A 15,274-nucleotide genomic window follows, 5' to 3' on the forward strand; every position below is an offset into this window, starting at 1 on the left:
TATTTCTGTGAATTAGTTGTCCAATTAATAGCAGTAGAACTTTAAACATTGCTTGTGCATGTGTTTCTTGGATCGTTGAATAAAACGTTTATGTTGACTCCGTGTATATTTAGGGCTTTCAGATTTCTTTCGCAGTTTATTGTTTAATTCTGTGTACTTATGAACTTTTCACATTTTGAGCAACATTTTGCATTCTGAACAATTTCAAGACGTGTCAGGACTAGAATGGATACTCCAAAATCAGAAGTCCGCTGGGAGACTGGAACCCATAACCAAAGATTGTCCGAGCGCTTTTTTCAAGGCCATACGAACGTTTCCGAAGAATTTTGCTGAAGATTTCGAGGAAGATCCGAAGATGTTTCAACTTTAAGCTCATTCAGCATTAAAACACTACAAGCTCGTCAGCAGACATGACGTCATCGATGTCTTCACGATTCTTCTCAGTGAAAGAAATCCTTCTAAGTCAATAAATTTTGGCCTTAAAATGATATTTACAATAGATACTTGTGTTGCAGTGAAATTGCATAAAAATGCCTCGATCTTACCTTCAAAGGGATAATTAGCATTTATTTAGAGAATTTTCTTTATAAAGGCAACGTTTTGGATTTTTTGGAGCAAATGTTTTTTTTAATTAAGCAACTTGGATTTTTGGGGGCAACTTCCGAGCAACTTGGGAAATTTCAAGCAACATGTGGGCAACCCTAACCTTTTAGGAGTCAAGAATGGTCCCTCAAAATGTCGCAGTGCTCGCAATGCTCGCAAAATTTTAGTGGGTGCTCGTTTGCTCGTGCTCGCACATTTTTACAAGTGCTCGCATGCTCGGTTTTTAGTAGAGGTAGGTTTTTGAAAAGTGCTCGTTGCTCGCAAGGCTAATTTTTGTCAATGCTCGTGCTCGCAAAGAAAAGCGCTGTGCTCGCAAATAGCATTTGATACCCCTCCTTTTCTCACCCAAGTGATCTGCTTTAAAAGCTAAGGCAACTTGAGTTCCGTGATTGGCTCATTTGAATAATTTTTGGACTACCCTGCGATGGACTGGACTTTTTTCTAGCTGGGTTAGGGGGGTGGGGAGAGTACTACAGTTACTATGATTATACAGGGAAGCACTGGTTTATTGAAAAGATACTAGTTTAAAAAGAACACCGGCATGAATGTAGAGTTGTCTTGACACGGTGGTGATTCAAACAGTCATTTTTCAAAACAAGTGCTACAAGGCATTAATGTTGCATTAGATATCATGAGATATAATTTCCTTGCCTACAAAGGAATACTCCACCAGAATTCACTGAAACAAAAGTTATATAAAAAGTGTTAGCATAAGCCAGTGAAACCTGCGATCAGGCGTTCTTTTTTTCGCGGAGGGAGGAAAAAGGAACGCGTTCCTTTTTCCTCTCACCGCAAAAAAGAACGCCTGATGGCTGATTAAGCCAGTGGCTAACTACTGGCAAACTCGCAATCTGTTATGGTTCCACAGAAGGCCTTCGTAGCACGAGTATGGCCATAACGTACTAAACAACCAAACATCAAGCGGTTAAACTTACACTGCTCGCTCTCGGTCTCTGTCAGCTGATAGTTGACTCTCGAAAAAACTATCAATCAACAGAAACCTTTAGTCTACAGTGCGCAGTTTAACCGCAGTCAGTGAGCCTAAAGCGAACGAACGAGGCAGTTCTCTAATCGACAAAAAATCACATTATAGAATCCGTTATAGGGGCATTCTATCCCTTTTCTTGCGAAACGCAAGGAAATGTGGTCGGTGGTAAGCTCAAAGCCGCAAAAATGGGCAGTTTACTTCCATGTGCTTTCTCCTCGCTTTACCTTTAATATTACTCCGGCTGGAGGCCAGGAGTTATAATATATAAATTTAGGCAAGCCTAAAAGCGGAGCTCCCCAGTTAATTATTTTGCACTTTATTGAACTCTGAATTCTGGCCATTGTAAAACTTTAAGGCTAAGAATTTTATATTCGTTTTATTTTTTTAATAAATAATAATTAATATTTTTCCTTATTTCTTTTTTACCGTGTCCGGGGTGGGGGGGGGGGGGGGGTACTCCCTAAAATTTACTATGGGGGTGTGCCGTTGAGTTGCTGAGACTCTGGACCTGTTCCAGAGACAAAAGGTTCAATTTGCGACCCTGTTCCAGACAAACACTGCAAAGTAGGTACCCTGTTCCAGCAATATCCACAATGGAAATATATGAAGATAGATATAAAAACACTACCGTACATCACAAAGCTCTCACTTGACTTTCGTCTGTGGCTTGGAGATAAAGCGATGAAAGGAGCGGAGTTTCATAGCTATATACTTGATAGTGTTTAATCAGGATTCTGGGAAAACAATCAACCCTGTTCTAGAGTCAAAAGGGTGATTTGTATACCCTGTTTCAGAGTCAGAGAGACAAAAAGCATACCATGTTGAGCGGCACATACCCGTATAGCTCTTATATGGGAGTACCATCCCCCCCTCCGGGTACCGTGTACAGCAACACCAAATAAGAGAACAAACAAAATCAATCAAAATGTTATAATTCCACCGAAAGCATTATCATAAAGAAGTCTGGATGGGAAATTATGTTGCAAAACGGGCAATTATGTTACCTTCATGTAGAAAAAAAGGAGGGAGGAGTAGGGCTGCATGTCGGGGTAGATAGGCATATCACATGGCAAATAAGGCATTTTTGTTGTTGCTTTACCAGCTTTAAAAGAAAGAAAAAATCACTTTACATTTAGAGTATAAAGGAAATAACAAACATCTACATTTATAATAAGGTTGATTTTAATTTTTTTCATTCACTCATTTATTCATTTTCATTTTCACTATTTGCCGATATTTTAATTTTGAATGGAAATGGCAGAGGTTATAGCTAATGGTTTACAGCATGTTGCCCAAACCAAGCTAACTCCAAGCAAACCAGAGTGAAAGCTAACCACAAGCAAACTAGAGTGAAAGCTAACCGCAAGCAAACCAGATGAATAAAGCTAACTGCGAGCAAACAGGGGTGAACCTAACTCCGGAAACAAAGAAGTGACATTCTGTCATTCCACCGAACAGGGTCACCCCATCCCCAACCCCCCCCCCCCCCAAAAAAAAAAAAAAAAAAAAAGAAAAGAAGAAGATAGCACCTTGTTCACTTTTACATGTCTTTTGACTCCCCTTCCTCTTAAGGGGTTTCACTTCACTTACAGAAAAAAAGCAAAAATTCTGGGAAGCTAGAATATTGTTTGTGAGTCTCAAACTCAGTTTTGCTATTTGATTACCCAGAAAAAAAAATAGAATCATGTCTGCTTGTGTATAAAACTATGCAAGAAAAAATATAACATCAATACTTTGACTACTCTTTTAAAAATTTGTTTGTATTATTGTCCACATCTTTATGGAGTCATGTTGCCCATTTGTCATGGAGTTCACAAAGTAAGCAAGTGAGTCACAATTTGGTTGCTACATGGTACCTTATGGATACTGCAAATTTTATCTGGCTTTAGAATATTTCACTTATTTTAAAAATATAGCTGTTCTTATAAATTGTACACAGCATACAATACATAAGAATGAAATTGGTAATGCATATTGCTTGCAATAACGGTTTTAAACTCACCTATACTTTAGAATTACAGTACCACCAGTTTCAGCATAACTAATCCAAATTCAAATAATTACATTGCTTTGTAACTCCACTGCCTCCCCCAAAGTCAACCAAAGATCTTATCATATAATTAGACAACTACATGTAAGTCCTGTGTAGTTGAGGGCTCAAAACATTTGGACACTTGCAGGTCATGTTAACTGGCCAAACAGATTTTAGCTTGGTCACATGTGGTTTCTTACCAGTCAAAACATTGAAAATAGCAATTTTAAACTACCACCATTTCTGCTGTTACTGTTTTCGCTGCATATTTTTGAAAAGATCACTTCATAATTCCCTTGTTACATCTAACAAGATGTGAAAGTGACAGGTCAATCAAGAAGTCGTTTTCTGAAGTACACTGTAAATAGGTTAACATTTAAAATCTAAATTTTGCTTATTTGCAGCTTTTCTTGATTTTAATTTACATGTAATTTACTAGTCTCTTAAAAATAGCATCATGACGACACCCAAACATCGAGCTGGATTTAATCTTTCCTGTTTTCTATTTATGTCCTTGTCTTTGTCTGTTTTTGTGTCTGTGGCACTGCAAACTCTGCAACTCATGTTAACCCTGAAAAAAGTCAAATGCCACAGATTAAATTAAAATTGATTAATTGTCATCAATATCAATAATTTATAAAACAAAACACTTCACTTGAGCTTGTTTAACTGAAGCCAAACCACTGGATGCAAAAGGATCCATTAGATATTTAACATAGATGGATCAGCACAGACTATTTTTTTTACTGATAACTGCAAAGTCAACTAAATATTTTAATAAACTCAAAGCATCACTGCAAACCCTTACACCCCCTCTTACCGGTAATTAAAAGGTTTGGCCTTTAATCAACCCCCCTCCCCCTCTCCCTCCTGCTAGCCCTTTTGGAACTTCCATTGACCTTACATGGGATGGATCTGAATATTTGGGTTTTCCTTGGTATAAGAACCTGTGAAAAATGTCTGTTTTGAAGCTATTGTTTTCCTGCTCCATGTTGTTTTGAGGCTCTTTGATGCCTTGTTTCACTGGTTCATACACTGAGGATGAGATGGCCATGGATTTCTGCCATAACCACACATTGGAATTTGTGAGGAGTTTGTGAGGGGAGGTGGCATTCAAACCATTTAACCTTCCACAGCGAGGATAGGGTATAGATATTTTCTGGTACAAGATCTAGGCATTTCATGAAAACATACTTTTAGTGAAATATTAATTATTTAAATTGTCTACTAATACATTGTAGTTGTTTTGAATGTCATTGAAGAGAGACAAACTAACTCCCGAGTTAGGATTTCGAGTTAGGATTTCGAGTTGGATTTTTGAGTTGGATTTTCGAGTTGGATTTTTGAGTTAGGATTACAAGTTGGATTTTCGAGTTGGATTTTTGAGTTAGGATTACGAGTTGGATTTTCGAGTTGGATTTCGAGTAAGGATTTCGAGTTGGATTTCGAGTTGGATTTTCGAGTTGGATTTTCGAGTTAGGATTTCGAGTTGGATTTTCGAGTTAGGATTTCGAGTTGGATTTTTTTTGACAAAGCAAAACCCATTACAATTATTGAAAGCTAACCATAAACAGGCTAACTGGAGTGCATAGTAGGCTAACCAAAGTGAATAGTAGGCTAACAGGAGTGTGTAGTAGGCTAACCGGAGTGCATAGTAAGCTAACTGGCGTGTATAGTAGGCTAACCGGAGTGCTTAGTACGGTAAGCAACTTGAAAATCCAACTCGAAATCCTAACTCGAAATCTAACTCGAAATCCAACTCCAAAATCCAACTCGAAAATCCAACTCGAAATCCTAACTTGAAATCCAACTCGAAATCTTAACTCGAAATCCAACTGGAAAATCGAACTCGTAAATCCAACTCAAAATCCTAACTCGAAATCCAACTCGAAATCCTAACTCGGTGAATAGGCAACCTCCATTGAGGAGTTGAATAATGAATGCAAATATTTCACAACGTAAGAAGATCAGCAGCAACCAAATGCAGATTAAAGCAGCTGGGTAAAAAAAGAACGAAACTGAATAAAAACATATTTCAATTATAACTAATATAAACTAGATACCTGATTTACTTTGCTGTTGTCCACTTTGCACAGAGCATTCTATACCAAGTTCAACAAAACTTGACTGTAGCCAGTAGGTATTCTTCATTCATTGCGGCTTAATGGCAGAATATAACACTACCTAAAAGAAGGATTGACATAATAATCTATTAAAAACCACCACACTAGCTCTAATTAATGGCCCTGTTTATAAAAAGAATTTATAAAAAATTCTGTCTTATTTAATGGATCTCATCAAATATAATAATATTAGCCTCTTTCGTTTATACACTCAGTGTAGTGACCCTTCCTTCCTACAATGGGATATTTAGCTTTTCTTCTTGGAGATTTCTTGTTAACTTACTTGTATAGAAAAAACATTGCCATTGCAAAGATACACATTCAACACTGTCATAGTGATAGTCAATGTAAGTTTGCATACACAGCTGCATACAGTGTCTAAAATGGCATGAATTACAAGTAGAGCGAACAATTGTGTTTTGTAAAGTTACTAAAAATAATTAACTAAGATAGTTTTATGTGGAAATAAACTGAGTTTTTTTTTTGTTTCTGCTAAGGTGTGGTAAAAACGTGTCAACGCAAGAAATTCGCAACGAACGATCTCTTAGCGTATTCGTCCACGACCCTAAAATAGTTCGTTCAAACGAATTCCAACAGCGAGTAAATAAGAATAAATAGATGAATTAAAAAAACTAAAACACTAAGTTTAGCTGGGAGTTTAAATAAAAACATTAAGTCATTAACAGCTCATGAATTAATCGGAGGCGAAGCGGCCGCAGTTTTTCGTATTATTATCCAACCGCGTAGTACATGTGTAAGCATATAATTACAGATTTTCACAAAACACATGGACTTAGTGTATTCAGTAAAGTCAAAGTTTGTTACCTCATATTTGAAGTCGGAGAATGCTTGTCAATTCACAGCAATTCAGCAGGACAAAGCTTTCAACCAGCTCATGAATTAATCGGAGGCGAAGCGGCCGCAGTTTTTCGTATTATTATCCAACCGCGTAGTACATGTGTAAGCTATAAATTATAACTTACTCCAGCACCACCGACCTTTGAATTATCTGCGAAGGTCTATTTCAGCCTTTTCCATCCGTGTAGCTATTGACACTTCTTTTTTCCTTCACTTCAGTTAATTGCGTTTAGCTCAATTACTAGAGCTGGTCAGCCGCCGAAACGGTAGAAACTCGCTCGCTCTCCACCTGTGCCATTTTTTCGGATCTCCCCGTAAGCCCTTATCGTTTGCCATAACTTCCATGATGTGTAAAGCCTTTAGACGGGGTAGACCGAGAAATATTTACGGAGACATTTCTTTTTCCTGCTCGGTTTCTCCTTGTGCTTCGTTCAGCTTTCAAACTGACCGGGTTGTTCACTTTGTCCTTCATGTAAATCTAAATGGACTGACCATGGAAAAGTACTTGCGCCCGCGGACCAATAGCAATGCTATCACTTGGTCAGCGGTCAACTTAAAAAAAACACGCGACCTTGACTAGTTCTAAACCTGAGCCCGCGATATGGTCATGTGATACTGGTCAGCGGATACGTTGTTTTGACAGCTGTCAATTGACCATAAAATGGATGTCCAATATCAAAGATCTTAGTCGATTACCTCACTCATTTCTGGTTAACGAAGGAGGCAGAAGATTGTCTCCCCTCCCCCCTCTGCTTGGGTTGCCTTGGGACTCCCCTCCCCCTCCCCGAGAGTCTGTACGCGCGCGCGGTCGGTCGGGCGTACGCACCAAATTTTTTCGGCCTCCTGGGTTTACAAAAATTCTCTCGTACCCGCATTACCCATGGTGCTCCGCTCCGCGCGCTGGCGCGCGCTGAAGAGCTCCGCTAAAAATCAAAGTCTCTTCGAGATACCGACGTTTTTGCATGAAGTATGAGTCGAAGGTTTATCCTGTGCATTGTTCTTCGAACTTATCATTACAGTTTCTTTGTAGTTTAGTTTAACAATTTCCTATCTTCGCGGAGGAAATGCAGCCATATAATTTTGCCCGGGAATTTTGTCAAAAATGGCTCGTCCGCGCCGGGTATTTATACACATATTCCTTAACATTACACAAATAAACAGTGCAAATTTCACCGAGATCTGACAATTCTATACTTTAAAATTGCAAGGACCTTTCGAGGCAGTCGATTACGGCAGCGAAATTAGCAAATGAAACAGCAAAATATGCGTTCGACGCTTTGTTTTTGCGACGCCATATTTGAATTGTTATAGGTAGACCGCTGTTCAATGTGTTCAAGGCCGCATCGTTACGATTGCTCCACGAAAAAGCACGAAAAAAAAAAAATACGGATATTTCCGACTACTGTCGGAGAAAACATTGCGCATATAATTGCGGCGTAAACAAATCGTTACACTCAAGCTGCGTTTTGTCTAGGCTCTGCGAGGGTCGGATATCAAGACCCAGGATTAAACAAAAGCCATATATACAGTGAATGCTTTCGAATTATATTTGAAGATGAAATACGAAAGAATTTTGCTGTCTTTGACTGAAATTCCACTCGAACTGCGTAGATACGATCGCATGTTGTAAAGCCGATTCATGCAACATTGCTGTCAACGCGAGGTCACGTCCCTAACGACCTAGGCTGATGACGAAATAGAATGGCGCTTGCATGTAGCGACCAAATTTGGCCTAATTTTTAACCGCTCCTAAGCTAAAAGAAGCCCCCATCTCTTGCATTTGTTTTAACTTCAATAATATCTTTGAAAAGAGCGAGTTTTTTGGTATGGTTTATTTTTGACGTTTGTAATTTTTAAACGATGTAAGTGCTAGTGATTATTTATTCGTATTTTAGTTACGCAATCCATTGTTTGTGCGACGCTTTTTATAGATCTCCTTTCAGACACACGTGCGTTGAGATAAGAAAGCTGACATGTCACTTTTAAAATTGTTATATAACGTTTGTAAATGTGACAAGTCACGTTTTTTCCACGAGATCGCAAATGATCACCCACAGCGGAAAGTAATCCCTTGAGAAATTAAAAAAGTCCCTTGAGAGTTTACAAATATGTGGTTCCAAATTTTGTCCACATAACTCCTATTCTCCTACTTTAGCTTGTAAACAAGCAAAAACGTCGAAAAAATGGGCTTGATTTCTTTGGCCATCACAAAATCTGCAAAATTGCGCAATCGAGTGACGTAGTCCCATTGTGCTTTGCGTACCATCTGCTTGACCTCACAGGGAAAAGTTGCCATTGAAGTCATTGATGCAGAGTCTTTTGTGCCACGGAACGGATTACAAACTTCCAAGGTCTTGTTTGTTATGCTAAACACGTAAACTTCCCTCTCTGGGGCAGGCACAGAAGAAATCCATCTTTTTCTCGGGGCCGCGAAGACTGTGTCGCCGGACGCAGTGTGTTTTGAATACAAATCATGGACTTGAACAAGGACTTTCTGCGGCTTCTCGAGACTTCAGAAAGCAAAGTTGTTATGTATAGTATTGCTTTGAATATTAGATGGAATATTTAAAAGGATCAGTGAAAGTAGTCAAGTAAAAAATTATAATGCAAAAGCCCGCTACAGTACAAGAAATTCTTTGCGTGAATATTAAAATTTAATTACCGTATTTACTCGAATAAGCGCCGCGGCGCTTATTAAATTTTCGGCGCTTTAAGTGCGCCGCTTATTCGGGGGCGGCGCTTATTTGAGGGCGGCGCTTATTTAAAATTTGGACGCCACAAAGAATCTAATCTTTTACAGTAATTGAAAATAACGTTTTTGGTTGTCAGTATTCGTCTCTTGCTAAAGAGAAAAGTGGCCCTAGGTCCTATCGTAAGATAGAATGTTGGATAGAAAAACTAATAGGCGAGCGGTAAAACAATCACTTTGAACTAAAATACATCGCTTTTGATGGAGAGAAATGTCCAAGTATGTTTTAGAGTGGCTTTTTTCGAATAAGCGCCCCATCGTGACTGCGGCGCTTTTTTGGGGGCGGCGCTTATTAACTTTTTTGTCCCAAATGCGGCGCTTATTCGGGGGCGGCGCTTATTCGAGTAAATACGGTAAGCATGCGAGTAGGAGGGTTGTTTCACCAACCTCGTTCCCAGGGTCTCTGAGAGACCCTGGAAACGAGGTTGTTGTTTCACGAGTTTTGAAATTGACGCTTTTGAATACATTTCTTTGTTTCATCTTCTACGAAAATTAATCTGAAATAACGTTCCTTTCAAGTTTCTTTCATTTGTCCATCTTTAGTTCGGTATTTTAGGTTTTGAAGGGACATCGATCTTTGTTTCGAGGCAGACGCGGTGTTATCTGATCATCTTTCAACCGCGACCAGACTTAAGTTTTGTGTTTTATAAAAGATTTAAAAAAATACTCCAGAACTCCAAAAAAAATGCAAACGAGTAGTTTCCTTAATAGTTAAGTAAATGAAGAGCGTCACGAAAGTATTACCAATTCAGTTTTTGGAAGGAACCATGTAGTTTTCAGAGTTGTGTAAACAATATTCTAGTCTCCTTTGCAGCCGCTATTTGGTGGTCACGCAACGCTTCCGTGATTCGTAAATAACTCCCGAAAAACGCTTTTCTGCACAAAGAAGTACCACATTGAGATGGTTTCATATTTTGACAAGGTCTTCATTAGCAAGTCCTTACTACAGTGGAACGAAATCCCGGTTTAAGACGTTAAACGATTCCTCCATATAACGATATGGTTTCGCCAGTCCCTTAATACATCGTTTATATATCGGGGTTCCACTGCATTTGTCTAAGTTTACTGGTCATTTTTTTTTTTATTTGTTTGCATTTAAGTTTTCACACTGTAAAACCACGTCTACATTCCTAGTTTTATCTAGGCAGCTTTTCTTTATTCTTTATTGTATTTTATGTTTTATTTTAGCCTCTCATACCCGGGAGTTCCGATACGTACCCAATCCCCTCCCTAATCCTCCACCCCTATGTCACTTCCTAGCGTCTTGTTCTTACTAAATTTCGCAAGTAGACTAATTTTTGCGATTTCAAAATAATCACGAAATTTAATACGCGCGAAGAAAACATTACGCGAAATTTAAACACGCGAAAATTACATGTAATACCCTACTGATTTAGAAACAATACAAATATTGAATGTTTAGAAATACAAATATATACCCTTGAAAATATCTTTCTGTGTTGTTTTCGGATAGCACCCTTCTTCTAATAACCGTTTTCTTCAGCTTAAATATCGGTCAAAACCTCGATCTTTAGTATAGTCACCAAAGTTTCCATTTGTAGGTTCCTTTTAGTTACATTGAGCCAGACCTTTGTATATTTTCAGTAGTTCCTTAGTCTTTGACGACTGATCCATAAAACACTTAAAAAATCGCAAATGCAATACACTTTTGCTCTATTTTTTTTTGCAATCGCGCAAATTAGTACTCGCGACTGATCGGCTCCCGAATTTTCGTAAAATTAGGTACTGACGCGCGAAAATTAGTAAGAATAAAGTACTAGTTCTACCAAGGTGAGTTCATCGGTGTGTAAATTGCTCTTTTCTACGCTTCTTCTTGTCTTTTAAGTTTGTTTTATCCTTTATTGACTTTACCGTTGTAAACATAGTCTTTTCTTTATTTCAGAACAAAATTGTTGCTTAGATCACGTTCCAAATTAGTAGAGTTTCGAGTTTAAACCCTCTAGAAACTTTTGCTAGCTGTGGATTCTCAACAGAATTTCGGAACAAAGAGCTTATTGTGTCACTCTAATATTTTAAACTTTGTGTTAACCCCGCTTTCACTATAAAGGTAATCGGTAGGCTGTAATTCACACAAGCCACGTTTTGAATTCAATACATCTGTATGACTCGCATGACTGGTTTATTTTTTTGGAACGTTTATAAGTACCTTATTATAGGAGATTAACGCGTCATGAAATTAACGCGAATTTTAAACATTCGCGTTAATTTAAGTCGCGTTAATTTTTTTTAACGTTAATTTCCGCACCGTTAATAAAGTGGAGTGTTAATTTCCATTATTTTGACCCAAATTTCTCGTTACAGTCCAGACGTTCTTGACTCCAAGGAAAAAGCATTTTTTTATCTGCCACTATCATTGATACTGCGAAAAACGCTAAAAGTGGGAAAAGTACCATGAACATTGTTTTCGTTTAAGATTATACGCCAAAAATTGTTGAAATAAATTTGTTCCTGTTGTGTACGTCGCGTTAATTTCCTTCATTTTGAAATGTTACCCCCTCTTTCGCGTTAATTTCTTTTATTGGGAAGTAATTTTTCCCTCAATCCGCATTAAAGTCGCGTTAATTTCAAATACCTTAATTAACACAAGCGTTAATTTCCTATAATAAGGTAACACTTAGACAGCAAATTGTTGATTTTTGAACGCTTATAGTTGCTGTCAATAAATGGTCTGTTTCATAGTTTTATTAAAAAGTCTTCCAATCACCATAAGTCTCCTTTGCAGTATGTTGATACAAATAAATCTCACTTCAATTTTACAATACTTTACTGTTTCAAACAGAAAAAGTAGTACAGTTCATAAAGTTACTGTAAGGATACTTCTACATCGTTCTTCCCCTCGGCAGCATTTCTACCATTTAGGTCCACGTGTACACTAGTTACAGGGTTAAATCTTACCATCGTTAACATTGTTTCTAGCTTTGACAAAATTTGTGGGTGCATGTCGTTCCCAAAGGTTAAAAAATACAACACAAGCAAAGTTACGAACTGGCACACGTTTATTTCATGATTTATATATTAAAAAATAACGGATTCAATGCCATCTTTGTTAAACACACACACGTCTTTTTACAAAGTCAATGCAATTAAGGATAAAAACTCATGGAAAAAATGTGACTTTTCATTGACCAGAATAAGACTGATCAAACTAAAAATAACACCTTGAGATTGATCAAAGCAACACCTAGTAACTACAACAACGATTATCAAAATCAGCAGTAAAGCTAAAATAAAATTTCCTGTCTGACAAGAAATATAGTATTTTCATGCCTTTTTCCCTGTGGCAGCCATGACATTGTTATTCTTGATCTCCGTTGAAGTTTGATTTGTACATTCGTTTTGGTTTACTCAATGTCAAGAAAGTCACAGAAATGAAAGAAACCACCTCAAAAGAATAAATAAAGCTTATTTTTGATGAAATGTACAGCAGCAAACGTGAATGCGTGGTAAGAAATGGCCCCATTTCCCCTTTTGACTGTACAAGTTTAAACAGCTGTGAGCGGCACAGCAAATAAAAACTGCATATTTCCTTGTTTCTCAATCGCTTTACAGATTAATCTGATGTCTAAAACTCTTCCTCGTCGTCTCCATCATCCTCAGTGGTGTTTCTGACTAGCATGTAGTTGTCCAAGTCAATTGAGCGGCAGTTGTTAATAGCATATCTAAGCCGATCCGCCAGTTTGTCGGGGCCTGTGTAACTTGGCAGACGTAGCTGGAAAAAGCATGTTTGCGCAGTAGGGAGACTGTTGGGTTCCTACAGAAGAAATGTAAACTTACAATAAACAAAATAATCAGAATATAAACAAGTTTGACAGCTACAACAATTTGTCGCACGAAATTTCGGTGCAGTGTATAAAATTAAGCTGGGTGATCAGTTATTTGTGTATGAATTCCATACTGACACACTTATACTTATGCTCATGTATCATTATGCAACAGCCCTTGCCTTTTTTATTAGACTGCCACGCAAAGAATTTTTGCCCGCCCTCCTCAGGCTGCCCTCCCCTTCTATTTAGTACTTCATAGCTTCCTTGTGACCCCCCCCCCCCCCCACCCGCCAACACAGCCCGTTTCAGTAATGAACTGTAGAAGTGCAGCAACAGACCATTTCATTTGGTCCGTTTCTTGCAAATTTCAGATTTATGCGAAAACACACATGAACAACTCTCCAGAACAGCGCGATTAATGAAGTTCACACCATCAAATTTCATGAAGTTTCATTAATTAAAACCGGACACTCATTAAAGCATTTTAGCCAAGTGATATATAAGGTTACTGTATTTAGTGCCATTTCAAAGGCAAAGTATTGCAATAGTATTTTTACGAATACTCACTCTGTCCACTTTGACTATTTGAAAACGTTGGGACATGTCCGATGCTGTTGTTGGAAGCCTGGACCGACCGGACACGAATCTCATGAACAATACTCGCTCCTCATTGGAGAATGACTCTAACGTGGACCATAACCACGTGACCAGGGGATCAGTTGGTTCCACTTCACGATACCTAACACAAAAAATAGCGAATGAGAAGGCATGGGTCCGTCGGGGACTCGGATTTTTTCTTTGTCCCGGCTTCGTGGCAACAGAAAGTTACATGGATGGTATCATCGAGCATGTGGTTTTGAAGAAACTCGATCGCAGTTGATCGTTCAAAGACTCAAGTCATTGAAAAACATCTCATCCCTTTGACACATACTGTCAGAACACACCACGGTATTAACATCAGGAGAAGGTGAACTTATTTTAATTTTTTTTTTATTTTTTCCCGAAATTCAAGATATTACCACTGCTATACCATTATTTGCATGAGCCAAATTGTAGATTTCGCCAAACACAAAATCTAGCGAGCAAGGAGAAAAAAAACCATCTTAATTTTTGTTGTGCTTAAAATGAAGATTTTTTTAAATCTAAATCGCAAAAGGTGCACTTCATATCGTTTTCATATTCCGTTTAAACCAAAGATTTGTTTATAGCCAAGGTTTTTTTGATACAGGAAACAAAAATGATGTTCAATCAATTTCGAACTTTTGGTTCAGTAAAAATCTCCACTTACCTTGCAACTTTCTTTAGCACTTCAATGCTGACTTCTTTGGATCCACAAACTATCTGCTCGAGTTTCTCCGCAGTCATAAGTGACAGAAGAGGGACTGGGATAATCCAGCCCATGCCTTCACGGATTGCTGCCACTTGACGATCCATTTCACGTAAGCGATACTGAAGTGCACACTCAACATACTCTGCGCGGTTACTAAAGGTAAGATGAATATTATGACCACTGGGACAGATTGGGACAAAGCGACCATCAGCACTCTGAGTCTCAAATGACTCGATTGGAATGACCTGAAAGCCAAAAACAACACTGGATGAGCCCTTAAACCAAAGGCACGACGATTTCTCTTCTCCAACAATTTTCTAGTTGCTTTAAAGCTAACTTCTACCCTAATCTTACACAGACCACTGGTGGCAAGAATGGGAGGGAGTAAAAACTCCATGCACTTTACCTCAGAAAAAGAGTGTTCATCTACACCACTCTCGTGAATATCACGTATTCCACGCAAACTCTGCATGTAAAGCGAGTCAACCTGATAAAAAGGTACGAAAGAACATCACTTTTAATAACTTTAAATTACTCTAACACAACCCCGAAATAGATAGAATATTTTCACAACCACCAATTGACAAGAAATTCAGCAACTTCTTTCATTTCAATTTTTTTTTCATTCAACAAGATTCGTTGAAAATCGAAAAACTATCAAAGTTGTTTACATACAGAGAAAATTCAAAGCTAACAAAGACAATTCACTGATGGTTTTACTGAGATGGGTGTTTCACTTGAGATTGTTTCTGTTGTTTTTCATCCTGATCGTCGATCAATTTGAATTCTGATATCCTCTCATGTTT

General features: G+C 38.1%; 1 protein-coding gene and 1 long non-coding RNA gene across 3 annotated transcripts in view; both read right to left on the reverse strand.

The window, feature by feature from the left end:
• Positions 1 to 3,330: 3,330 nt before the first annotated feature.
• LOC144658362 (uncharacterized) lies at positions 3,331 to 6,150 on the reverse strand. Its single transcript, XR_013571670.1, has 2 exons — positions 5,687 to 6,150; positions 3,331 to 4,194 (listed from the first exon to the last, which is right to left on the reverse strand). It is a non-coding gene; the product is annotated as an uncharacterized LOC144658362 (long non-coding RNA).
• A 5,890-nt stretch (positions 6,151 to 12,040) lies between these two features.
• The window catches only part of LOC144658200 (putative E3 ubiquitin-protein ligase HERC1), a 77,823-nt gene continuing 74,589 nt past the window's right edge, over positions 12,041 to 15,274 (reverse strand). For both annotated transcript variants that reach the window (XM_078518583.1, XM_078518574.1), the window contains exons 65-68: positions 14,875 to 14,955; positions 14,427 to 14,713; positions 13,706 to 13,877; positions 12,041 to 13,125 (exon numbers count right to left, since the gene is read on the reverse strand). In XM_078518583.1, coding sequence (XP_078374709.1) covers positions 12,937 to 13,125; positions 13,706 to 13,877; positions 14,427 to 14,713; positions 14,875 to 14,955 — 729 coding nt within the window. In that variant the 3' untranslated portion in view covers positions 12,041 to 12,936. The remainder of the gene's footprint in view (positions 13,126 to 13,705; positions 13,878 to 14,426; positions 14,714 to 14,874; positions 14,956 to 15,274) is intronic.

This window comes from Oculina patagonica, chromosome 1, assembly GCF_052425735.1.
Source record: "Oculina patagonica isolate OP01 chromosome 1, crgOcupat, whole genome shotgun sequence".
NCBI lineage: Eukaryota > Metazoa > Cnidaria > Anthozoa > Scleractinia > Oculinidae > Oculina > Oculina patagonica.